Source organism: Aspergillus pseudonomiae (assembly GCF_009193645.1).
Source record: "Aspergillus pseudonomiae strain CBS 119388 unplaced genomic scaffold BDV37scaffold_60, whole genome shotgun sequence".
In the NCBI taxonomy this organism is placed as follows: Eukaryota; Fungi; Ascomycota; class Eurotiomycetes; order Eurotiales; family Aspergillaceae; genus Aspergillus; species Aspergillus pseudonomiae.
In genome coordinates this window covers 22,126-45,828 of record NW_022476052.1, presented here as the reverse complement: position 1 = coordinate 45,828, position 23,703 = coordinate 22,126, and the positions used below count along the sequence as shown (strand labels likewise).

The 23,703-nt window shown below is 50.3% G+C and overlaps 10 protein-coding genes across 10 annotated transcripts; 5 read left to right on the top strand and 5 right to left on the bottom strand.

The window, feature by feature from the left end:
* Positions 1-95: 95 nt before the first annotated feature.
* Positions 96-2,818, top strand: BDV37DRAFT_285394 (glutamyl-tRNA(Gln) amidotransferase subunit PET112; the record flags this gene model as incomplete). The annotated part of the gene is made up of 5 exons (XM_032087716.1): positions 96-273; positions 1,004-1,180; positions 1,236-1,312; positions 1,366-1,507; positions 1,557-2,818. 5 exons carry the CDS (start codon positions 96-98, stop codon positions 2,816-2,818), a joined length of 1,836 nt encoding a protein of 611 aa, XP_031939013.1.
* Positions 2,819-2,865: 47 nt separating this feature from the next.
* On the top strand, positions 2,866-4,516 carry BDV37DRAFT_254178 (arginase). Its single transcript, XM_032082612.1, has 3 exons — positions 2,866-3,411; positions 3,498-4,081; positions 4,153-4,516. Exons 1-3 carry the CDS (start codon positions 3,325-3,327, stop codon positions 4,454-4,456), a joined length of 975 nt encoding a protein of 324 aa, XP_031939012.1. The 5' UTR covers positions 2,866-3,324; the 3' UTR covers positions 4,457-4,516.
* A 762-nt stretch (positions 4,517-5,278) lies between these two features.
* Positions 5,279-6,035, top strand: BDV37DRAFT_285392 (uncharacterized protein; the record flags this gene model as incomplete). Its single annotated transcript, XM_032087715.1, has 3 exons — positions 5,279-5,430; positions 5,553-5,827; positions 5,932-6,035. The coding sequence occupies 3 exons, from the start codon at positions 5,279-5,281 to the stop codon at positions 6,033-6,035; spliced, it is 531 nt and encodes a 176-aa protein (XP_031939011.1).
* Positions 6,036-6,347: 312 nt separating this feature from the next.
* On the bottom strand, positions 6,348-9,318 carry fcpA (protein-serine/threonine phosphatase). Its single transcript, XM_032079402.1, has 3 exons — positions 8,851-9,318; positions 8,707-8,793; positions 6,348-8,632 (listed from the first exon to the last, which is right to left on the bottom strand). The coding sequence occupies exons 1-3, from the start codon at positions 9,096-9,098 to the stop codon at positions 6,508-6,510; spliced, it is 2,460 nt and encodes an 819-aa protein (XP_031939010.1). The 5' UTR covers positions 9,099-9,318; the 3' UTR covers positions 6,348-6,507.
* Positions 9,319-10,823: 1,505 nt separating this feature from the next.
* BDV37DRAFT_285390 (uncharacterized protein) lies at positions 10,824-11,252 on the top strand (the record flags this gene model as incomplete). The annotated part of the gene is made up of 1 exon (XM_032087714.1): positions 10,824-11,252. One exon carries the CDS (start codon positions 10,824-10,826, stop codon positions 11,250-11,252), a length of 429 nt encoding a protein of 142 aa, XP_031939009.1.
* Positions 11,253-11,324: 72 nt separating this feature from the next.
* On the bottom strand, positions 11,325-13,160 carry BDV37DRAFT_296050 (aspartic peptidase domain-containing protein; the record flags this gene model as incomplete). The annotated part of the gene is made up of 4 exons (XM_032090030.1): positions 11,325-12,046; positions 12,104-12,758; positions 12,821-12,971; positions 13,062-13,160. 4 exons carry the CDS (start codon positions 13,158-13,160, stop codon positions 11,758-11,760), a joined length of 1,194 nt encoding a protein of 397 aa, XP_031939008.1. The 3' UTR covers positions 11,325-11,757.
* Positions 13,161-13,574: 414 nt separating this feature from the next.
* Positions 13,575-15,768, bottom strand: rpt3 (proteasome regulatory particle base subunit RPT3). Its single transcript, XM_032082611.1, has 7 exons — positions 15,487-15,768; positions 15,397-15,438; positions 15,234-15,332; positions 14,894-15,180; positions 14,174-14,837; positions 13,849-14,111; positions 13,575-13,797 (listed from the first exon to the last, which is right to left on the bottom strand). The coding sequence occupies exons 1-6, from the start codon at positions 15,642-15,644 to the stop codon at positions 14,093-14,095; spliced, it is 1,269 nt and encodes a 422-aa protein (XP_031939006.1). The 5' UTR covers positions 15,645-15,768; the 3' UTR covers positions 13,575-13,797; positions 13,849-14,092.
* On the bottom strand, positions 13,727-14,059 carry BDV37DRAFT_174866 (uncharacterized protein). Its single transcript, XM_032079401.1, has one exon. It carries the CDS (start codon positions 13,942-13,944, stop codon positions 13,759-13,761), a length of 186 nt encoding a protein of 61 aa, XP_031939007.1. The 5' UTR covers positions 13,945-14,059; the 3' UTR covers positions 13,727-13,758.
* A 2,763-nt stretch (positions 15,769-18,531) lies between the features above and the next one.
* BDV37DRAFT_285387 (putative ARID/BRIGHT domain protein (SWI1)) lies at positions 18,532-21,519 on the top strand (the record flags this gene model as incomplete). The annotated part of the gene is made up of 1 exon (XM_032087713.1): positions 18,532-21,519. The coding sequence occupies one exon, from the start codon at positions 18,532-18,534 to the stop codon at positions 21,517-21,519; it is 2,988 nt and encodes a 995-aa protein (XP_031939005.1).
* Positions 21,520-22,398: 879 nt separating this feature from the next.
* Positions 22,399-23,702, bottom strand: BDV37DRAFT_174305 (mitochondrial 54S ribosomal protein mL49). The gene is made up of 3 exons (XM_032079395.1): positions 23,264-23,702; positions 22,733-23,124; positions 22,399-22,668 (listed from the first exon to the last, which is right to left on the bottom strand). The coding sequence occupies exons 1-3, from the start codon at positions 23,424-23,426 to the stop codon at positions 22,618-22,620; spliced, it is 606 nt and encodes a 201-aa protein (XP_031939004.1). The 5' UTR covers positions 23,427-23,702; the 3' UTR covers positions 22,399-22,617.
* Position 23,703: the final 1 nt, after the last annotated feature.

Below are 23,703 nucleotides of genomic sequence, written 5' to 3'. Positions count from 1 at the left end.
GCCCTTGCGCGTAGATCGGGAAGGACTGTTGACGGCGGTCTGTCCGCAACTGTTCAATAAATAGATCAAGCTCGAATTAAATTCCGCCCCACACGATGGAGGCAATAGTGCGACAGATCGAAAGTCTCATGTTGGAACTAAACCGAATGCAAAAGCGTCGTTCAACTTCGCCCGTCAGCCAACATCTCACATGGTCATCCTCTCTCTATCTTTCGGTGGGGTTTGTGGACGATCTTTGGCTGAAGATCATCGGAGGAGTCCAAACTCAATCCGGTAAGGGAGAGAATTTTGCTCTTTCTCTCTCTCTTTCGGGGATTTCTTTTGGGAGGGATCTTGTTCGAGTGGAAGGAAGAGAGCGGGATGAATGTGGGATGGGGGTTTTCTTGAGAGAAGATAGAATATATCATATCATATCGTCTCTCATCGTCATACTCGTCGTGTCAAGAACCGATGTGTTGGCTGCACTGCATTGGCTTACCTCATTCTTATGATTCTGTAGTTAATTAGCTAGTTATGTAGAGCCCATAGCTAAACATCGTCCCCAGCAAAACATTGTGCATAATCTGGTAAAATAAAAAATAAAATAAAAATAAAATAAAAATAAAAAAGCAGCGATGGTAATAATCGCATTGTACTCTGTAAAGCAGTTGGGGGATGGAAAAGCAATAACACATGACCAATGACCAACTCCGTCATTCCGCCTTTCCCCAAGATAGTCACAAGATATACTTAATCTTGGGTTTTTTTATCTCCTTCAATCAATTGCCCCGTTCCGAGTCAATATATTCCACACTCACTTCTCCCCCGCCGAAAGAAGATCACTATTTCCACATTCAGCTATCCATAAAACTCCTCCGTCCCTCCCATATGCTCCGCCCCTGGCTGCGCCAATCGACTCGAGCAGCCCGCTCTCTTCCTTGTTCTCAATGTCCCCGGCCCTATAGCTCTCGACTGCCCACCCTCACGAATCCGTCTCGTTCGGTTCGGTGCTTACAGACGTCAGCCCCAGAGTCGCAAGACCGTGTACCACTCCGGAAGCAGCTCAAACAAAATGCGAAGGCGTTAAAAGCCGAGAAGCGTCAGAGAAGGGAGAGCGAGGAGGCTTCGCGACAAAAATGGGAGCTCACTGTCGGGATTGAGATTCATGCGCAGTTGAATACCGAGAATAAACTATTTTCACGTGCGAGGACTACCTTTCTCTCGGTCAAGCATGTATCTGACTTCTGCTTGACCAGGTGCTCCGACATCATCCACCGACCTACCCAACTCAAATGTTGCTCTGTTCGACTTGGCTTTCCCAGGTAGCCAGCCGGTTAGTTGTCCAGATCAGGTTTCCGATATTCAGTGGAGGCTGAACTACTTTAGGAATTCCAAGTTCCAACGCTGCTACCTGCCCTCCGCGCCGCACTCGCCCTGAACTGTGATATCCAGCCCGTGAGCAGATTCGACCGGAAACACTACTTCTATCAGGACCAGCCCGCCGGCTACCAGATTACACAATACTATGGTGAATATATAATGGCTCCAGTGTCGTGACCGTGGGTTAACCCTCGCAGAACCTTTTGCGAAAAACGGCTATGTGGATTTGTTCGGCTACGATGGGATCGCGCCAGAAGATGGCGATCACGTTCGCATCGGTATCAAGCAAGTGCAGCTCGAACAGGACACAGCCAAATCACAGGAGTACCCTCCCTCCACGCAGCTTCTTGATTTCAACCGCGTATCCCACCCCCTGGTCGAAATCATTACGATGCCCCAGATCCACACGCCCGCCACAGCGGCCGCGTGCGTCCGGAAGATTCAGGCCATCCTTCAATCGTGCAGCGCAGTCACCACTGGTATGGAGTTGGGCGGTCTCCGAGCCGATGTGAATGTCTCGATCCGTCAGCGGGGTGAGGCCGAGGGTGCGCATCAGTATGGCGGCATCGGCGGCCTCGGTCAGCGCACGGAGATCAAGAACCTGAGCAGTTTCAAGGCTGTCGAGGATGCCATCATTGCGGAAAAGAACCGCCAGATTGCGGTGCTAGAGAGTGGTGGTGTTGTGGAGGGTGAGACCCGTGGCTGGACAATTGGGAGCACGGAAACACGGAAACTTCGAGGCAAGGAAGGCGAAGTCGACTACCGGTATATGCCAGATCCGGATCTCCCACCGCTCCTCATCGGGGCTGATCTCGTGTCGGAGCTGGCCAGCACATTACCGACTTCCTCGGACGAACTGATTGGGCTGTTGACGGGGAAAGAGTACGGTCTCTCGATTGAAGACGCTAAGCCGCTGGTTGAGCTCGAGGATGGCGCTCGCTTAGAATACTACCAGGACGTGGTGGATATCCTGCGCGATCAGCAGCAGGATCAGGATCCTACGAGCCGTGGGGGCCTGTCACGCGTGGCCGGGAATTGGGTTCTCCACGAGCTTGGGGGCCTGTTGACCAAAGCGGGCCTTCCTTGGGATGCAGACCGAGTCTCTGCGCTATCGCTGGCCCAGATTATCGATCACGTCCAGCGCAAGCGGATCACCGGTCCTACCGCCAAGCAGGTGCTCGCCATGGTCTTCGACGGAGACACTCGGGCGATTCCTCAGTTACTGGAGGAGGAGAACCTGCTTCTCCGGCCTCTCTCGCGAGAGGAATACGTTGCGTTGGCGGAAGCAGCAATCAGTCAGAACCCGCAAATGGTCGAGCAGATCCGGACGAAGAACCAGCTCGGGAAGCTGGGCTGGTTTGTTGGACAGATGATGCGCATGGGCGAAAAGGGCCGAGTGGAAGCGCCCAGGGCGGATGCGATCCTCCGGGAACTGATTCTGGGGCCGTCGCGCGCTTGAGGGTGTTGGATTCGTACGAGTGTATAGATAACGTCATAGCCATAGCCATAACCATAATGATACCCTTCCATTTCCTGTAAAATCCCGTATCGCAATAAATTGCTAATGAAAACTTGGGGTGGAGTGGGATGGTGACGCCGTCGCGGGCGTCTCTCCTGGACCTGTACTTAGGGGAAGCCTCGATCCCTAAAAGCAGGTCTTAGCGATCCGCCCAAGAATGCCGCCGATTACGCCCCACGATGTCTCCCCTACTTAAACAACCTCAATTCCCCTGTTCTTGGGTCCGGATTCTGTTCTTGTGTCGTATTCAGACTTCTCTCCCTCATCGCATCTCATCTCCCTTTGTCCCGTTCCTCGACTCCTTCATTGTTGGTGGTGTCAACCCTTCGGAAACGATTCCCCACTTGCAAGATCTTATCTTTTTAGTCCGCTTCTAGAATCTTTTTTCTCCCCTCTATCAGATCAAGACTCTCTCTCCCTCTCACCTTCACATCCACCCCTTCACCATGACTCAACCCTCTACCATCACACAACGCTTCCTGTCCAAGCCCGGAAACCTGGGTGTGGTAGCAGTCGGCTTCAATGGCGGCCAGGTATGATCCTCCCACGCGCAGGTGTCGATCATGTTGATCACTTAGATCGCAAGACCACCGCTAACCGGGTTTTGATCCTGACACAGTGCAAACTTGGCGTTGAGGCTGCCCCCATGGCTCTGGTCGAGGCTGGTCTCCTCGATCAACTCCGCGACGACCTCGGCTACACCCTCGACTATGACGACACCGTCCACTACTACGAAAACCAGATCCCCGCCGAGGACCCCGATCACCGTGGCATGAAGAAGCCCCGTGCGGTGAGCGCCGTGACCGAAGCGCTGAGCACACAGGTCTACGAGAAGGCCAAGCAGGGTCAAATGGTCTTGACCCTGGGAGGCGATCACTCGATCGCTATCGGATCCATCTCCGGCTCGGCCAAGGCTACCCGCGAACGCCTGGGTCGGGAGCTGGCCGTCATCTGGGTTGATGCGCATGCCGATATCAACATCCCGGAGATGAGCCCGAGTGGAAACATCCACGGTATGCCCATGGCATTCTTGACTCGCTTGGCCCGCGAGGAGAAGAAGGACATCTTCGGCTGGTTGCAGGATGAGCACATCGTCAGCACCCGTAAGCTGGTCTACATTGGTCTGCGGGATGTTGATCGCGGCGAGAAGCAAATCCTTCGGGAGCACGGCATCAAGGCGTTCAGCATGCACGACATTGATCGGTGAGTCTCCTTTTTTTTTTTTTTCTACCTTCGGAGTTGAGCACAAAGAAGCCAAAGCTAACCTCCAACAGGTACGGTATCGGCCGTGTGGTGGAGATGGCTCTGGCCCACATCGGAAACGACACCCCTATTCACCTTTCATTCGACGTCGATGCTCTGGATCCGCAGTGGGCTCCCAGCACCGGCACTCCCGTGCGTGGCGGTCTGACTCTCCGTGAGGGTGATTTCATCTGCGAGTGCGTGCACGAGACCGGTAACCTGGTCGCCATGGACTTGGTGGAGGTCAACCCCAGCCTGGAGTCGGTAGGCGCCTCCGAAACCATTCGGACCGGTTGCTCGCTGGTGCGCAGTGCACTGGGTGACACCCTCCTGTGAGCTGATGTAGACTTAATAGACTGGTAGATGGCGACGGGATGGGAATTTTCTTGATTCTTTTTCTTTTTTTTTTTTTTTTTGTTTTTTTATTTTTCAGATATCACATTATGTTTAGACATGACCAAACGGCATTAAGATATGTACAATGACATTGAAACGATTTCAAGACTGGCGTTGGTGCATCTGATGGTAACTGAAAAACGAAGGTAGCTGCAGTTAGGGTAAGTATAGGACGGTTGACAGATATCAAATCCCCTGCCACCGCAATTTCCACCTGCCACCTCATTTTACATCAAAATGCTCCACCTTCCCTTCCCTCTGATGATAGATCTCTCTTCTTTCCATTCCCCCGTCCTCGATTGTCTAAATAAAGAATTCCAGCGACATCCAGAACGATGAATCGCTCACCGCTTACATAACAGTGGTGCTTGACTCCCCGCGCCAGTCCAATCGCAAAGAACCCCGAAAACAACAGCCCAACGCCATTACGGCGCCGATGCGCTGTCTTTTCTGCGCTTCATTCTTGCATCTGCACGTTCGCCACCAATTGAGTCGCCTTGTCTTGTGCCCGACGGGCCCTATTGTTGCGGTGGGAAAGGAGTGACCGCACTTTCATTCCTCCCCGCAAGCGTACCTGATCAGCCTATACAAATCCACCCGGCGGGGGGAATCGAATATAAGTATACACATGCAGACAGGCCGGGTGTGAGGAAATTATATCCCCGACGGGCAGCGATCATTCATTTTCACATACATATACAAACAAACATACATACTACATACATTCTTCCCACATATTCGTACAGCCAAGGAAAGCCAAAAATGGCTGTCGTCTACCGTCGCAGACGCTACCACTGGCCCGAACTGCAACTCAACGTCTGGATCCTCATCGTGCTATCATCCTCGGCCATCTGCATGGGCATCTTTGCCTGGCTCATGTCGGTACAGTCCGAGATGCGTCTGGGTACACCATGGTACATATCCCTCTTGCTCCACACCATGATCTTCTCTTCCCCTTTTTTTTTTGCCCCTGTTTCAATAATCGCACCCTAGATAAATGAAGATAAATGATCACCTAGCTAACACTACAGACAAGGCTATTCCCATTCATGGTCGTCTCCGGCGCCCTCGGCATCTTCTTCATCGTGCTCATTCTCATCCTCGCCGCCCAGCGCTTCCTGCTCCCCGGCATTATCCTCCTGGGCAGCTTCATCCTCTTCGTCCTCTGGTTGACCGGCTTGATCGAGACCTCGTTGCAGTTGTACGGCGTGGTCGCGAACGTCAATGATAATTGCCAGATCTATGTCGTGGATAATCGCGCCGGGGGGAATAATATGCAGACCTTGGCGTGGTTGACGCAGAAGACAATTTGTGAGTTTTCTTTCCTTTCCCTTCCTTTTCTTTTTTTTTTTTTTTTTTGAGAAAACTAGAGTCGGAAGTTCTGATTTGGGATTGTGCACTGATGCGGTCGGTAGGTGATTGCTGGAAGACGGCATTTGCGTTCGAGCTGGTCAATACCATCTTCTTTTTGTGGATGATGATCATGTCGTGGCAGGTTAATCGGGATGTATATGATTGATGGATTGATTTCCTTGGTCTTTTTTTTTTTTATATTTTTTCTTTCTGTTATGTTTATATGACCGGATACGATATTGATGATAATTATGCGATGACTTCTGGTCGACTTTGTATGAAGATATGGGCGTTGTATGGTATGATATCCAAAATTTGAGATTTCTTTTTTTTTGTTTTGTCTTGAATACTATAGAAACATCACTATGAACAAACTTATCAGACAGTCAATCAGATGCGAGTCAGATACCCAACGCCATCGCTATGCCATCATTGCATCGCACCAATTGCAACGGAATGAGAAAGCATAATAAATCTTAGCCAATCTGGGATACCAAGTGGTATCAACAACAGCAATATGGTGCTGACCATGTAATTTGCCCCGGAGAAGCCGCTACAGGATCGTCACATACACCTCAACGCCCCAATATGAACAGGAGAAGGAGAAGTCGAGCAGTACCAATACACAAGGAAACAGATCAACCGTTTTCTGCCGCAATGTCTTCTTCCGCTTTGGCGTCGTAGTCGTCATCCTCGAAAGCAGCCATCATCTCCCGCTCGAGTTCGTCGTCGTCCTCTGCGGGGCCTTCAGGCAAGTTGGCATTGAGGTCTTGAGATGCAGGCTCGTCCGAACCATGTTGCGCGCTTTCCTCGTTGGATTCTGGAGCCACGGGCGGTTGATGAGCGGGATCGTCGGTGGCCGCAGTCGCAACCTCTTTCAGTCCCGTGCTCCGCTCGTAGGAGCGCTTGATACGCTGTGAGAGGCGTGAGCCTGGCTGATCGCCTTCCTCTTGACTCTCTTCTTCGTCCCCGCCTTCTGAACCTTCATCACGCTTCCGTTTCTTGTTGGATGTCGAGTCCTCTGCCCAGGACGATACTTCGCTGTCGCTTTCGCTTTCATCGTCACTGCCAAGGAACTCTTTCAGTTCCTCGTGGACAGCGGCTTGCTGGTCTTCATCGTAACCAATCGGGGAATGCTCGTCGAGGCCGGTGGACTTGAGAATGTTTTCTGTGGATTCTGACGCGTCCTCTTCCTCGGTCCAAAAATCTCCCGTGTCTTCCGATGATGAAAGCCATCCGCTTTCCATCTCCTTGGAGCCAGGCGAGATTGGCTCTCCTCGGTCGTCAGGGTGGACGGGAAGTAAGTAAGGCTCCTCGTCCAGCCATTTCCATTGCGTCAGGCAGTCCAAGAGCCACTGGGTTGTGACGATCTTGACGTTGGTGTACCGCGTCGCCTCCCGAACCTTAGCCGTGCGGTTACGGCCGGCCACCAGATGGGTGGTCTTCACATTGATCTTCTGAGAGATAACAGCCCCAAAACTCTTCGCCCATAGGGAGATGTCGGCGTTCTGGGTATCTGTTCCGAGCGGAAGCACTCCGGAAAATACCAGAATCACCCCGCCGAGGATCTGGCGCTTGATCTGTGGCATGATATCCTTGATATCAGGCACCAGTTTTAGATCAACATCCTTCTCTTTCGAAGGCGTCTTCTCGCCTCTCAGAGCTGCCACTCTTCCACCCAACCCCCTCGTTCGCCTCAGATCATACTCTTCAAAGAACTGCTTATGTACCTGCTCAAGCCGCTCTTCCAGCTGGAAGAGTTCCCTGTCATTGTCCTCCAGCAAATGGTGGCGATGTTTGCTTGAGTCTTGCGACTCATCCATGCTAGAAGAGGAATCAATACTCTCTGCGGAATCTTCTTCGGCGTCTAGTTCCTTCTGTTTCTGCAGTAGAGGGCGGTCTTCCACCTGATGCATTATTGTCTCTTCCTGCGCGTCTGTCTGTTCTTGCAGTAGTCTCGGGTTGTCTCCGCCACCCATGGTCACAAGTTGTTCTAACGCCGACACTTCTCCCTCTGGTTTCGCTGTTGTACCGTTCACATGATGTTCAAGCGGAGATTTTGTGGGTCTCGTTCCTGTCTTCTCCCCGGCCTTGCCGACTGTCCCCAGCTCCTGTTTCTTTGGCAAAAAACTCGAGTTGATATCCCCGATGCCAACGAAGAAGTCGTACGGAGAAACCTTGATAAGGTTAGGGCTCCAGCGCCAAACGTCACCGCGGTCGTCGATGATAACAACCATCTTTGTGTCCACTGGGAACAAACGGTGGAGGTTCTTAGCCGTCAGGCTTCCACTCTCATCACGACTGAGGATGCGATCACCGAACAGCTTTCGGTCTGGATCTATGATACTTGCAATGTGTTGCGCGTATGCTCGTGTACCCATGGTGTAGATATGCAATTCAAAGAGCTCTGAGACGTTTTGCAAGAATGACTCTAAACCTGGTCGTAACTTGACATAGTACCAGCAACCACGCATGCCCGGTCCATCGTCTACCAACTGGAATGCACGGACATCGCTTAGTGCTTGGTGGTTTGGGTTATCCTTGTCTTCCATCCACTCTCCCACGGTTGGATCGACGGTGGCATGGATGATAGTCTGGTCAAGATCCACCACCAGAGAGAGTTTTCTATTTGACAGCAGCCGGCGTTTTGCATCTTCCTCCACCCGTGCAGCCTCCTTCTCGCTCACAGTTAGCGCGGTGTTATCATGGACCATCTGAATCGTCGCGCGCATCGAATCTGTCACTTCCGTATTGTATGTAGACCTGTAGGAGGTTGCAAGGTTAGTGTTCGTGCGGTAGAAAACTATAGTATCGTATAGGGTATTTCTCCTACTTACTCGGTCATGTCCTTGCCGCACTCCGCACAGAGGCCCCCAAACTGGACTTCGTGAGCACATGGCTCATCAATCTCGATGACCTCGACACTGTCCATATGTTAAAAATCGCAACCATGCATTGTGTAATAAGGCAATAGGACTTACGGTTCATCGATGATGTCGCCCTTTGCAATCTTCCATTGGACCACCTCGCCATCAACAGTCGACTCATACTTGGTCGGGAACTTGCGTTTGACCTCAATCTTATTGCCCAGCCCATCACCCTCGGTGACAGTCGTCTGGTAGACATACCAGAACAGCGCCTCGTCCCTCTCCACCGAGTCGCCGGGCTGTTTCAGCAGCGACGTTACGGTGATCGGGTAGTGGAGGCTGGGCGGTAACCGAAGAAGCATACTCCTGTACGACTTGGCTCGTTTCTCTCTCTTTTAATGATTTAATGTTTGATGACCCTACCTCTATTGACAATAGCAATTGACAAAGGGGCAATATGCATGAATTGCGAGTAGAGACCCGGTTCCAGCAGCTATGGCGCCATGCCCGACGCGCCTGGCGGCGGATTGGAAAACCGACGAGGGTAGGCTTGAACCGATCCTAGCTCAGACTTGATGATATGTAAAGCCGGCGACTAACAGCTAAAGCGACACGAAAATGTTCAACTTGGTTCGCGGGGTGGGGTGTGGCTTCCAGTAGCTTAGGTCGATCGCCGCAAGAGGACGCGACGGGGAACAAGGACAGGAAAATTTTACAAAGGCTAAAGAGAAGATCGGCAGATGCGCCGCAAAATGGCGGAGTAAGAAAAGTCTAGGTCAGTAAGGGGTTGGGATTGAGCGAGGATGAAGCAGTTGTTGGGTGGTGTGAGAGGTGAACTTCCGAACGGTGGTGATGATGAAAGAGAGGAAAAGCAGTTTGAACCGTTTGCTGGGAAAGCACAAGGAAACAAGGTTTGGCTGCCAAGACCCGCTCTCTTGTTATGGAATTCGGGAGCCCGTGCGGGGGCGAGACCCTCTTCTTATACCCTCGTCTTAAAGTTCGTATACCAGCCAGTGGACATCCTCTGGGTTGCCTGACAGAACGGATGACGAGTGGTTCCTGCAGCCAAAGCCACACGGTCCTTGGTCAAGATTTGAACAACTCAAACCGCATGCCCGCATGAGTCAGAAACAGCCTTCGCTGACGACTAAAAGCGTGCCATGTTAAGCGTCACGAGACACTCGATCACTTGCTGCAATTAGTGGAGGCGTATCAATTGAGTTTCCCATACCTTCCGCCAGGATTCCTTAGGGTCAAACTTCACGTTATGAGGAAGCAAAACAGTTTTCATCGAGCTTCGGTAGAGATGATGAGCTTGGCTTAGGGCTTGAACGGGGCATGTGTTGAGAACCGGGAACCTCCACCGCTGACGATACAAAGAGTCAGGCCACTACAATTGCGTATTCTCTCCCAGGCAGCTTAAGAGAGACACGTTTACCTACCACTACCACTCGTATGTCACACGGTGGCCTCCATCTATCCCCGGACATGTAGATGTATTATCGTTGGCCAATCACAGAGCTTCAACTCCACAGAGTTTCCGTGGAGCAAGAGACATCAAGATCTATAAATGACCGCAAAGAAGACTATTTGGAAAGAGAAATAAAATACCAACTACCAGTTCCTTCTTCTAGTACCCATCATTAGCCAATATCCTGTCTTCGAGCTCAAATCCGACATGCTCTCTGTCAACTCCTGTGAGAATTAGAGACGCACAAAGACTTGCTCATGGGAATTTCCAATGGTGTAAGCTTGAGTTCATATAATTGGGACTCTCCTTACACCGTCCCAGCACCTGCACTTGCAGCTTGCAGCCGTTCGTCTCGGTATTGAATTGGGTTTATTCCGGCTACTCTCTCAAAGCGAGATACCCTTGAGGTGGCCCAGTTGGCCCAAAAGTCTAGGGCCAGTCCTCAGTTATTCAGTAAGAAATCGATACAAAGCTCCAGTCCATTGATCGCGACATTCCGTATCTGACTAATGCCACCTGTGGCCTTTAGAATATGTACTTCGCTGCCTTGCGTCAAATGGACTCATCATAGAAGCAGACCACGGAAAGTTCAAAGCAAATCGACGGAGTAGAAACCATGGCACATGACATCTCCCAGACACAAGTCATCAAAGGCAAGTCCTGCATTCGTACTCAGCACAACTGGCCCAGTATCCTACCGTCCTCAACTAACATAGACATCAACCCTCCAGGCGCCAAGTTCTACTACCTTCGTAGAATCCTTCACGACTATCCAGACCTCCAAGGTATCCAAATCCTCAAGTATCCACGTGCTGCAATGGCCCATGATCCGCAGATCCTCATTGATGAGATGGTCCTGCCGGAGACCAAAGTACCCTGGCAGGCGACACTGGCTGATCTCTCACTGATAAGTCTCGGTGGGCGGAAAGGAGCGCTCAAGAAAGCAGTGGGAAAGCTTGCTGAACAGTCAGGTCTACATGTGGCAGAGATTCATACCTATGACCACTCAGATAACTTCTCGGTTATCGTGATGTTGCCGTTTTGATTTGTCCTTTAGTCTTCTGGTAGTTGTGGGACTGTCCGTTTGGTTATGTGACATTCAAGATTCAAGAGGGTTTGTCTACTCGAATGGCCGAATTACCTTTTTGCGTGTAACCAAATGACTGCAAAACGCCCGGGGCTGCCTTGTCTATGGAAAGACGTACACAGTGATGGGTGAGTGATTAAGGTTATAGAGATACACTAGGTAAAACTGTCTACTTGGGCTGCCTTTATGAGGAAATATTGGTACCGATAGATCAAAAATACGCGTGAATATCGCAGTGTATATAGAACTATCGGCATCCAATTTGAATGTCATTAGAGCATAGCCAGCGACTCACTGAGTCGCAAAATATCAATAACAAACAGGATAGAGGTCATGACCGAAGGAGTCTTGGCCGATTTCCCCTAACAGAATAAGGCCAACCAACTACCGAGGCAGGCTATCATGCACCATTGTCTCTCGTATACAAGCAATCAATAAAAACATAACATGATAGATTACTCCGTTACTTAGCCTTGGCCAGGCCGACAGCACCGTTGCCAAGGTCGTACACACTGTACCACTTCCTGAGGAACGCATCACCCAGGATGGCCAAGGGTCCAACGGGTTCAGGGAAGTCCATGCCCATGAAGGCGCTGATGCAAGAGCCTTGGACTTCGAGGGTGTAATCGTAGGGACCAATGGTGAAGTTGTACCCGCTCAAGGTAAAGGTGAGGTCAGGCAGGGAGTCACGCTTGTCACAGTCGACCGAGTATTGGCCAGTGAAGCCCTTCTTAGCACCGATTTCCTTGTTACTTCAGAGTAGTTAGTAAGGGTATCATAGATATGCACAGTACACAGGCTCAACTTACATAAGCTCGGCAAGGGTGGTGGGCAAGGCGATGAGGGAGGTGCCAGTATCCAGAATGACACCAGTGTTGTCGAGTTCAGCAACGCTATCGCCAAGGGCAATAGCATCAAGGTCAACCTCCCAGTAGGCCTTGCGGCGAAGAGGGATCTTGATCAACTCGCCGGTGTAGTGGTCCTTATCAACACCACCGAATGTCGCTACGGAGTCATCACCTTCCTTGTTTGTGTCTCCAAGGTAGAAAGCAAAGACTGGCTCGTCGAGGAGGCCCTGGTCGAGCATGCTATAGAAGGGGGGAGGGATCTTATTGACAGAAATGGTGTCAAATCCCAACCCGAGGATACCATCAAAGCGGCCAAAGGCAAAAGCAAGGCCGGGCTCACTGGTCGCCTCGGCGAACAGCTGATCCTTCACCTTCAGGTCACCGATCTTGAGGGTATCCTGAGAAACAAATCCACTCAGGCTACCGGAGCCGTACTTGATGGCAAATTCGCTGCCATTCTTCTGGTACGTGGACGACGAAGATGAGTCATACTTGTTATGCAAGTAGCAGGCGATAGAGCCACACTCCGAGGAGGGCACCCATAGGTTGGAGCTGCCAGTGTCAAGGACCACCTTGAACTTCTGGGGAGGAGTACCGATTTCGATTTCGGAGAAGTCTTTGGGGGATCTATGTGTAAGCAGGAGCTCCCCCGCAAGTAGTACTACTAGGGTTTCATACATTGTGCATTCAGGAAGTTGTCAACAAGGACATCATGACGTCCCATATCATTGATAGGGTTCTCCTTGAGGAGATCTTGCTTGATGCTGGGACGGATTCCCATGTACTTCTGGCCAAGCGCCTGCACATGAGTATCGATGTTGTGCATACTCTGGGTCCGATTTAGTTAGAGGTTCGTCCCGACAAGCTTTCAGAAGTGTGGAGGAATATTTGCATCGCCAGAATGGAGAGTTCTACTCACAAATTGCTCGGACACGGGCACCTTGTTGAGCTTCAGCTTGTGAACCTCGGCGGTAGCACAGCCCAACAGCACAGAGGCTGCAACCAAGGTCGACTTCATGATGGGCGACAACGGCGACAACAAAAGCAACACCTCAACAAACGGACTCAGAAGAACACTAGCGATAACTCTACTGATATGGGACGGTAGGAATGATGGAATACAACCAGGGTCTGGAAAGGGATAGGATGGGGAGGGAGAGGAGGACGGGAGAGGTACCTTCAGGTCTGGGGGAAGTGAGGTGATGCGGACCGGTTGCGGAGCGACCTGCGTGCCAACCAATCATGGGGGCAGTCGATGCGTCATTGGATGGAAGTGGAGATCCTGCATCACGGGTGTCTCATCACTTGATCTCCAAGGTACAAGAATCTTGACTGTGTACAATACCGCCAGGAACACTTCATTCTCGTGTGTTTCTATCTATATGTATATATACCTTCCATTATAAAATAAGAATATTATCTCTCTCTCTCTCTCTCTCTATCTTTCTGGTTCGACCCAACTCACGCCCCATTGTTTCTCTTATCACTGACCCAAATTGTGGATCGATTGCCGCCGGGAGATGATGTAAGACCGCCTCGGGCGCTAGGCTGATAAGTTAGTGAGATACGTTCCTTAACTAAATGACGGTATGCGCAATCTATACCACTGCAGGTGCCTAAGGATCGCCGCCTATCTGACTGTAATCTTGGCAGGACTGGTAGGTACTCCTACTCTGTACTACATGTACAAGTAACTGAACAATCACAAGTGGAGCGGCACTGCCGACCCCGATAGGCAGCCGAAACAGTGGAAAAATGAGACTACGTACTGTACGAGAGATACCCTCATTCGATCGAGTCATTTACACGTATTACCTTAAAACACATCAATCATTTTCTTACATATGTGATAAGAGCCTGAAGTTTCACGTTACAACTCATGACTACCCTTTCGTCACGTTACCCGGTATTTCTAGCTCATTAATTACTACCAAAAATAAATACACCCATTTACCGGTAGAATTCAAGCCTGCAGATAGGTTGTTAGATATAATAATAAACGGGGCACCGTGACGGATTAATATAACATACCTGTCCGCTTCTTGTCCGGTCTTCACTTGGGCAGCATAAGCATCCTCAAGGTCCGATTGGATAATGTTGTACCGATTCTTCCGCACAGCTCGTAGACCAGCCTCCTGCATGATAGCAGCAATGACGGCACCAGACAAAGGTTCATTACGCACAATCAGCGAGTCAAGGTCGACCTCGGGGGACAAGGACATCTTAGACGCGATAGTGGTAAAAATCAACCGACGCTCTCGCCGATCACGAAGAGAGGGAAACTCAATCTTTCGGTCCAGACGACCTGGACGCAGCAGAGCCGGATCCAGAGTATCGGCCCGGTTGGTAGCCATAATGACCTTGACATTGCTCGATTGCTCGAAGCCATCCATTTGGTTGAGGAGTTCCAGAAGAATACGTTGGACCTCACGATCAGCACCAGTTTGAGCGTCAAAACGCTTGGTGGCAATGGCGTCGATTTCATCGATGAAGATGATAGCGGGGGCATTCTCCCGGGCCATCCTAAACACATCACGGACCATGCGAGGACCTTCACCCAGATACTTCTGAACAAATTCGGAACCGTTCACTCGAATGAAGCTGGCAGTTGTGCTATTCGCCACTGCTTTGACCAGCATAGTCTTACCTGTTCCAGGAGGGCCGTAGAGCAGGACACCACGAGGAGGATCGATACCTGCGATAGTAAGCAACACTGCACAATTGCCAACTCATTTAAACCTATCGACCCACCGATTTGTCTGTACAGGTCGAAGTGCGTCAATGGCAATTCCACCGCCTCGCGGATTTCCTGCTTCTGCATGTCAAGTCCACCAACATCGGCATATGTGACGTCCGGTTTCTCATTTTCGCCTAGCATAGCGATGGAGGAATCGGCCTCTGGAGGTAAGATATCAACGAGGGCGTTCGAGTGGCGATGAAGAGCGACCGACGACGATGGTTTGAGCTTCTCGCGATCGAGCGTGGAAAGAATCCGGACGACATAATTCGAACCAGTTGACGATTGCACGATTCCGGTACTGGACAGCCTCCATTAGCAAACCCCTCTATCAAGTGCATGTTAGGCCCGTACTTTTGGTCGATTGCCTCCATGAACTGGCCTATGACCAAGGGAACACTTTGTATCCGTTTAATTTCCTCCTGTGCACGAACGAGCTCTCTTTTCAAGCTCCTATTGTTGAGGATGGATGTTAATAATACCGCCGCTGTGGTGGAAGGAGATAATACTAGCTTGCCTTTGCTCATCCTTGATGTACTCCTCCTGTAGCTGGATGTATCTATTAAGTGTCAGTACAGAGCATGGAGGTTTTCCGTTTCCAACATACTCTAAATGTCTCTGGAGTTTCTTCAAAGTAGCATATTCGTCACCTCCATCGGTCCCTGTGCCTTCGATGGAGTCTATGTTGGGGATGGTGTCCAATGGTGCCGGCTTGGTATGAAGCGTGACGTTGTTCGCCGGATTCTCCACGGCGACGTCTCCCATGGTGGATATTTGACACGGGTGAGAAGCGGTAACGTAGAGGATTCGATTATAGGGACTATGGAGGGTGGCTGAGAAATCAGAGCGGCAGATCTAACGTCGGGTGGTGTTGAGAGAATCGGAGCTTTTGCTTTGATCATAGCCAAACTGGCTCGACGGTAGCTTACGGTTGCGGTCACGTGGATGGGAGCTCGGCCCCAATAGCGCTACTAGTATAGCGACGGTCAACTGTCTCATGCCCGAATGTGGCAACGCATCTGTGAGAATCAAATCGAATGTCAAATAACAGTGTTGCGTTGTTCTTTTTCTTGGGTGGAAATAGCCCCAGTTTCTCATTAACAATTACCTTGACTTGGTGCTATACAAGACGCAGCCAGTCATTAACACTCGTGTTATAATTTAGATAATTATATATAGTTGCCCCATGTAAGAACAGTTCACTCCGATCGGACAACATTGATTATATTATAGTTCCTACGTGGTGTGCTGTTATGCCAATGCTATCCCGCTTTCGAGTGTGCATGGGCGGGTGTCCATGTGGTTTGAGGAGATATATATATGGCAAGGAAGAGACTCTGTCGGAGTATTTTGAAATGTGTTTTACTCTTCTCGACACTCTAATTATTTGGATTCAAAGGATCGACTGAACATTGGCCTTTCTCTAAACCACAGAGATCGTGTCCAGATCGTAATCGAACTAGTTGTAGTGCCCCCGTAACCATGGTGTTGGTTTACTGTCGCAAGAGCCCGGAGTCCACACACCAACGGTCCCGATTCACGTCCATCATCTATTACCAAGCAAATACCATTGTAACTAGTGGAGAACCGTAAAAATGTGGCAGGTGGGACAATGAACGGCCCCGTCCAAAACGGAAAAAGAGAGAGACAGAGAAAGAGACCTAAAACATGATTAATACATATTTTAAACGGATGCGTGCAAGGGCTGGCAGATAATGAGTGCCGTCGGTAACATATCCATTCGTACATTGACTACTCAGACCGGGCGGATTTAATGGGTGGGCTTAGCACGGAGTAGCTGATGGAATACTGTTAAAAGGGAATCAGGTGCCCTCGTCGTCTATTTCCTTGTCATGATGATATTTTTCTTTTGTTCTGCTTTTACCCATCTTCCATCCATCTAACGCTCCCTCGTCCCCAGGTTCTCCTGGACAGCCCATCTCCAAGATCCTGCCCGACGCAGGCTTTCTTACCCCAACACACTGTCTATTTCGATACCCACATACGCATCCACCCAGACAATTGAGGATTCGGTGGCTCCCCAAGCCAGCAGAAACCAAAATATTATAATATTTATAAAACTACTCAACAGATTACCGTCATTGTTTGTTTTGACAGGTTACAGACATGCTCGAGTGGTTACTTTCTTGGACAAACCAGCAAGTCGCATCAAGGCCGTACTATCAATGTGGTAGTGGTTGATCTTGACCAGTCAAATCACTACTACCGAGTCTTCCAGCGACCGACAAGTTCTCAGCATGAAAGAACGCTAGAGGTTCTCTTTGGGGGAATGAGAGAGAGAGTGAGAGACCTGACCAAGCTCTTCAGGATGAATGCTCTAAATCAGTTGGACGAAGTAAAATGCTCATGGCACAAACCTGAGGTTGACCAATATGTCCGAAAGGGGGATAGTCGGATGCCCACCGATCCACCATGGGTGTTACCTAAGCTCCAGCCTCTTTCGTCCTGCCGCCACTTTCCGCCTACTGCTTTCCCTCTCCTTTCCCCTTTTACCGCCAATGCTAACCGACTGCTGATGACTGCCTGAGACTTCTCTTGTGTTCTGCTGCCCACTGGTAAAATAACTTACTGGAAAGTCATACGCCAGTTTTCGTATGTACCCTCCCTTTCTGTGTCTTATCCCGTTTCTTATCCTTAGTGTCTTTTGACTCCTGAGGCGTCCGTTCCTCTCTCCACGCCCGTCTCCATTCCTGCCTTTCTACCCCGTGCCTCCACTTTTTCTTTCTTCCAAGTGATCTCCCTTTCCTCCCCAAGACAGTAGGGGAATTAAAATTAAACCAAAAAAAAAATCTAAATTAAAATACAACATTTAACACGGCCCTACAGACTATTGCAGCCATTATTCAGGTACGCCTGTCATGTCATTCCTTCCCCCCCGCTTGTCTTCAGTTATTGGGTTTACCTTCTTTTTGCCTATCACACGCTGCACCAACTGTGGCCACGCACTGCTTACCCGTCTCTCCATTCCTCGGGTCTATCACGCACGCTACAAATGATAGCTTCTGATTGTTTGATGGCTTACCCATAATTTTTATTTTTATTCTTATTCTATTTTATTTTATTGTACACTCTTGTATTGGTCTAGAAGCTCCCCTCCTGCTATTTGCTAATGGTTTCTGTCCCCAGCTCGTCAGTCCGTTATTACACCAGATACTTTTTTCTGCCTGCGGCGCCCATGGTCCCGTGACCTCAGATCCTCGCAACCTCTCTCAGGCCTTGCAACCGCTACCATTTCGGGACCGGCTTTCCATCATCCGCTTGTGAGTCGGCATTTTAGTTGTCCAGCCTTGTCGGTATGTACATCATTGCTGTTCCTTTGCCTAAAAAGAAACAGCTGCCTACCCCAGCTTACCCTTTTCGCCCTCTGCTTCACTTCCATGTCGGTCCAGACTGTAGTGTGTTCGTGTCGCAGACCAAGGCGCGACTTGCCTCACACTTCGGCTTGACGCGTCTAGAACCCTCAAACGATGATTGATCGATTTTCTGCTAATCATCTTCCTATCCGGAACTATGATGGCTTTAATATCGCATTTATTGTCGATGCTTATTGATGATTGAAACCATACTCCACTCTCTGTGTCATATATCTGACAGCCTTCACCTTGCAGATGGGTTGGTAAAACCACACGACATGAATGCCTGGCTAGCCGACGCCTCGAACCTCCCCAACCATGATAATGGTGCCTTTCACCAGGCGACTATAGATCCTTCCACCGCCTTCCTCCATGCATCTCCCACTCCCGATCCTAACCAATTCCAGCGCATGTTCAATGGCGTGCCGCGAAATGCATCTCCCAGTTTCCACAATCCTAACCAGGTGATCCCGTCCAAGCGACCACGTCCCGAGGATGGCATGTCAATGTCACCCCGGCAGGCACCAGGTGGACTAGCTGCCTCGCGATCGCAGACGCCTCATCAGGTGCCTTTCCCAGGGTACCAAGGACCGACAAATGGCGCTACACAATTCGCCCCGCATCCTACTCAGTACCAACATCTTCAACAAGGGACCTCGCCAAATGTTAGTCAGTCACCGATTATCCAGGACTTCGACCAGCATGGTGTGCAAAGAATGGGAACAGCGTCGCCCAGTCCATTCTCTCCCGCTGGTCCTCATGTTGGGCCCCACGTATCGCCATCGCAGCCGGATCATCCAAGCAGAGTAAACACCCCGCAGAATAGCTCGTTCATTCCTGGCCAACCATTCCCCCAGGGTATGGGAGGGCAGTTTTCGCCTGGAACCGCTATGACATCCGCCGGTGTCCAAGCACCCATGCAAGCGCACTTCAGTGGCATGCCACAGGGATACCAGGCAATGGCTGCCCAACAACAGCAACAACAACAGCGAATACACGCCATTCAAATGCAAAATCAAGGCCGTCCGATAAATATGAACCCCGCTCTGGCTGGACGTCCCGTGGCGGCTGGCATGAATGCCATGGCCAACCCTCAGCAAATGGCGGCCATCAGACAGATGCAACAGACGATGTCAAAACCTCCCAATCCGGAAGGTTTTATGAGGTCGTTACAGAAATTCATGATGTCACGGAATCTACCCCTGGATCCGAATCCCATTGTCTGTGGGCGCCCAATTAATTTAGTGCAACTTTATGCTACCGTTATGAAGCTGGGTGGATCAAAGAAGATCAACGCCACGAACATGTGGCCGGTAATAGCTCAGCAGCTTCAATATCCCCCAATGCAGTTTCCGATGGCCGTACAGGAAATTCGAGAGCACTACCAGCGGAACCTTGCTGCCTACGAGCAAGCTTTCCTGAGCACGCAGCAGAAACAGTTTGCGGATCAGATGCAGCAAAGTTCGCTGTCACGACAACCTAGTGATCCCTCAGGTATGCAGTTCCAGTCGCCATCTGTCAAACCAAATCAAAATTTCGAGGCTTCGCAGCAACTTGGACAGCCGTCTCCGAGTAATGCACCTGTACCAAACAATATGCCTAGCAATGTGCCTAATGGGTTTGCTACTCCTACGCCAGTGAAGGTGCCAAATAAGCAGCAGCAGCAACAACAACAACAGCAGCAGCAGCAGCAGCACAGACTCAGCGTCTCTCGCCAATCTCAACCCCCGGCAACACCTCACGACTCTACTGGGCAACAATCCGGCCAGTCGCCAGCACCATCTGCCAAAGATCCAGGTTCAGTGTCCGGCAAGGTGTCCGAGCAGTTTGATCAGAATCCTGATCAGCCTCTGAAGCATCCGATCGAGGACCCTTTCAAGCCTATGGTCTTGCCAGAAAGTAACCTTCATGGCCCAGTCGCAGTGGATGAAATTTATCAACTAAGTGAAGAAATCGCGAGATTCAAGCCTAACGTTCCCGCATTCTCCGAACTTGGCGTAATTGATATACACGCTCTCACAATGGGTATCAAGTCAGGGATTCACGCGGAGATGCGTTTGGCTTTAGACACACTTGCAACCATATCCTGTGAACCGGCAATTCAAATATCACTGGACAACTGCGAGGATTTGGTTGACAGCTTGGTTGAGTGTGCAGAAGACCAAGCCGACTTCCTTGCTGAGCATGCTGCTGAGGTGTCGGATGTCATGCTTCTTCCAACGTACGAGGAGGTTACCCGGGGTTGTCAGTCAGAGTGGACATCCTTGGCTGATATTCCCGAATTTGGAAGCCTCGATTATGATCTAGACCGAGCCGTTGATAGACTCATCTGTATCACAACGATACTGCGCAACTTTTCATTTACCGAATCGAACTTTGGGGTACTTTCAACGCCACCGGTCGTGCAATTCATCTCCACTATCATCCGCTATTTGGGAACTCGAAACATGCTTTTACGAAATAATCAGAATACCCTCGATTTCATGAAGGACACAGTCATTTATCTGAGTAACCTGGCCCACACCATTCAACTGCCGAGCAAAGAAGAAGCTCTCTCTCTCCTACATTTTCTCCTGTCATTTGCCCCATTCCCTGGACCGAGTCAGGGACCGGATGGCGTCATGTTCACCGCCTACAGTGCTTCCGTCCATAAGTATACCCCGGCAGCGGTAGACAGCTTAGCCAAGCTTTTGGCGCGCGATGAGCCCAATCGGACGTTTTTCAAGGCAATCTTCTCCGGAGACGGAAGTGGCATCCCTCAGCACGAATTGCTTACCCGTTCCTTCGGCCTTGCTATCTGCCCGGTTCCCGACCAGCCTCGGAAACCGTTAGCCATAGCAGATGCTCGTAAAGTCTTCCTCATGCAGGGCTTGTTGGCCGCCGACATCCTTTCCGGGTTTGCGGACGGTAACCTTGCAAAATCATGGCTTGAGTCGGTTGACGGATTTGCCATTCATCTCCTCCGACTTTCCTGCCTCCTGAGTACCGAACGTGTTCCTCCAACCAACACTAATCCCCGCCAATCACATGCTGCAAGAGGACAGGCTGAAGCGGAAGCTGCTGCGTATAGTTCCATCATTAACCGTGGGTTAGGCATTCTCCGGAGACTGGCCGAGAAGTCTAAACATGCCGACTCAAACTCGGCGTTGCGGTTCCCGTCTGGGATAATCCCAAAGAAAGAGAGCTTACTCGGGGCGTTACTCATGCACAATGTGGATCCCGGCGTCGTGCGGCAACTGATAACATACGCGCGACTGGCAGAATGACCTGGTCTTAGATAGGATGTGTGCGGTTGGTTTTTCTTTTGGTTATTTATAGCGTCGGTGAATGTCTAGCATCACTTTCAATATGCCATCTTGATGTTTACTTCTGTCATGTCTTCTATTGAGTAAACCATTTATTCTTGTGATTTTGTCTGGCGCCGGTGGGAAGATACGTGAGGCGTGACCTTTTGATTTGTGTATCTTTGCTTATCGCTGTACAATGCTCAATACCCTCGGGCGAAAGATCATGCATGATGTCTCAATGGGTAAATTTACTTCATGGTCATTATCCCCTACCTGTTCTCGTTTTGGTCTACTTGGTCCTCGGGTCCCGCGTACGGATCGGACTCTTCATCGTCTGTTTTGGTGTAAAAAGATTGTTCGGACAACGGATGGCGAACTTTGTAAATGCCCTCGTTTGGGCATGATGCCGCAAGTGCAGGTTTCTCCAAATGTGTTACATAAAGATGCCACACTAGTGTCTATCGAGACATATTCATATTTCCTGCCTAGACCTAATTATTCTGTTTGCGCATGCTATACTCTGCCCACGAGAACCCAGCCACTCGTCGACATTAGCCACAGACTTAGCGCAAAAGCAACCGTGAAGTCATTGAAATGTACAAAGATACAGAAGAGTGGCACGAAGCAGATGGAGAGGTGAGATCAGGAAGTGAGAAATTGGCAAAAACATGCCAGAACACAAGCCGAACTTCCGACGACACGAACAAAACTGAAAATGCGACAGAACACCCAGCACGGAGAATAATACAAAGCAAATAAAGCTAGATAAGAGCAAAAAAGGAAAGGGGTGCAGTAGAAAGTTAATGGGACCATCCTCCGCCGATGGTGAGCAAAGACCTTCTCAGTCAGATGTCTGCTGCCGGTAACCTCTCCAGTCTACTTTCCACTTGTACATGATTGATTTCGGCAGACTTGAGTGTCCGGATGCCCTGTGGCGGATTCGACATATAACCTTCCGGTTCAAACTTTTGCCTGGAAGATGGATAGGGAAGTCGTTGATCGAGCGGATAGTGGAGGACAATGGAGAGGAACATGCAAATTACTCATATCCAGGACTTTTTTTTGATCTTCAATCTTCTAAAAATTACGCTCCAAAAGGAATTTCTGAATCTCAGGCTTTCGCCAGCCCTGCAGCGTGCATATGTTAGCATCATACGATGCTCCTGTTAGGGGACACATGGCAAAAGCGTACCTTGACAATGATGTGTCCATTAAGACGGTTGATTGTGATGTCTGAACTCTTGGGAGAGCGAGGCTCGCCGGATTCAAGACCCAGATACTGTGCAAGGTCGTTCCTTAAAGCATCCAGGTCACCTTCGGTTTTCTGTATCTTAGTCTGCTGCTTGGTACCACCGGCCTTGGTGACCAGGTAAACTGGAAGTTGGTTCGAGGCAGTACGACGAATGAAGTAAGGAAGATTTGTGAGTTGCAAATTGGCCGATGATGGGAGGGGTGTAGTGGTCGAAGGGGTGTTCTCTTTCAGGGTCTGGGACTGGCGGTTTAATTGTACCAGGAAGGTCCGGCATTGCTGTGTAGGGGCTGCGGAGCGGGGACTGAAGCGTTGGAGGGACCGGAGGGGATGTTCTGAAGCGGATCAGTTAGCTTTCCTCTGAAGGTTCTCCTTGTCCACGCCCAGGTGCCTCTCTTTTCTTCCTTTTATGATAGGATAGCTTGTCCTCGGCCGGACCAGGCATGGAATCGGCGGATGCCTTGTACTACTTACGAGAATTGATCAATCTAGAGGATGAAGATAGTGTAGAGAATGAGCTACATGTCCTTGAAGTAGAAGCAATGGACTGCGAAGCATTTTGAAGATAGGTAGGTAGAACCGTCGACTGCTTGCGAACGGCCGAGCAGACGGGACGGGCCTGCAGGAGAGACGCCATCGGTCCAGGAGAGATCTATGGAAGGGAAGAGCAACAGGAGACGTTCCCAAGGCGTTGAATCCGAGACAGACAACCCAACACCGAATCACCCAAGGTTGATGGGAATAGCACGACGCGGCAACAGCAGCTGTAAGAGAGGAACGAGTGTCTTCCGATCTTTGCATGAAAAGCGATTTCTTGCGCGGAGACTGCGCGCTAGCCCCAACTGGGCCTAGCGCGACCGCCAGCCCTCCCGCCCACATTTTCGCCAGCGCAAAAGACCAGAAGACCGCCGCAC

What these genes read in the sequence shown, in the direction of transcription:
- BDV37DRAFT_254178 (XM_032082612.1), top strand. Translation starts at nt 3,325, where the DNA reads ATGACTCAACCCTCTACCATCACACAACGCTTCCTGTCCAAGCCCGGA. An exon ending in TCGGCTTCAATGGCGGCCAG is followed by an intron (nt 3,412 to 3,497) that starts GTATGATCCTCC and finishes ATCCTGACACAG; the next exon opens with TGCAAACTTGGCGTTGAGGC. An exon ending in AGCATGCACGACATTGATCG is followed by an intron (nt 4,082 to 4,152) that starts GTGAGTCTCCTT and finishes AACCTCCAACAG; the next exon opens with GTACGGTATCGGCCGTGTGG.
- fcpA (XM_032079402.1), bottom strand. Translation starts at nt 9,098, where the DNA reads ATGCTTCTTCGGTTACCGCCCAGCCTCCACTACCCGATCACCGTAACG. An exon ending in GGCGACATCATCGATGAACC is followed by an intron (nt 8,794 to 8,850) that starts GTAAGTCCTATT and finishes ACATATGGACAG; the next exon opens with TGTCGAGGTCATCGAGATTG. An exon ending in TGCGGCAAGGACATGACCGA is followed by an intron (nt 8,633 to 8,706) that starts GTAAGTAGGAGA and finishes AACCTCCTACAG; the next exon opens with GTCTACATACAATACGGAAG.
- BDV37DRAFT_174866 (XM_032079401.1), bottom strand. Translation starts at nt 13,944, where the DNA reads ATGACTCGATCGAATGAGGGTATCTCTCGTACAGTACGTAGTCTCATT.
- rpt3 (XM_032082611.1), bottom strand. Translation starts at nt 15,644, where the DNA reads ATGGGAGACGTCGCCGTGGAGAATCCGGCGAACAACGTCACGCTTCAT. An exon ending in AAACTCCAGAGACATTTAGA is followed by an intron (nt 15,439 to 15,486) that starts GTATGTTGGAAA and finishes GACACTTAATAG; the next exon opens with ATACATCCAGCTACAGGAGG. An exon ending in ATGGAGGCAATCGACCAAAA is followed by an intron (nt 15,181 to 15,233) that starts GTACGGGCCTAA and finishes GAGGCTGTCCAG; the next exon opens with TACCGGAATCGTGCAATCGT.
- BDV37DRAFT_174305 (XM_032079395.1), bottom strand. Translation starts at nt 23,426, where the DNA reads ATGGCGTCTCTCCTGCAGGCCCGTCCCGTCTGCTCGGCCGTTCGCAAG. An exon ending in CTCTAGATTGATCAATTCTC is followed by an intron (nt 23,125 to 23,263) that starts GTAAGTAGTACA and finishes GATCCGCTTCAG; the next exon opens with AACATCCCCTCCGGTCCCTC. An exon ending in ATGGACACATCATTGTCAAG is followed by an intron (nt 22,669 to 22,732) that starts GTACGCTTTTGC and finishes TGCACGCTGCAG; the next exon opens with GGCTGGCGAAAGCCTGAGAT.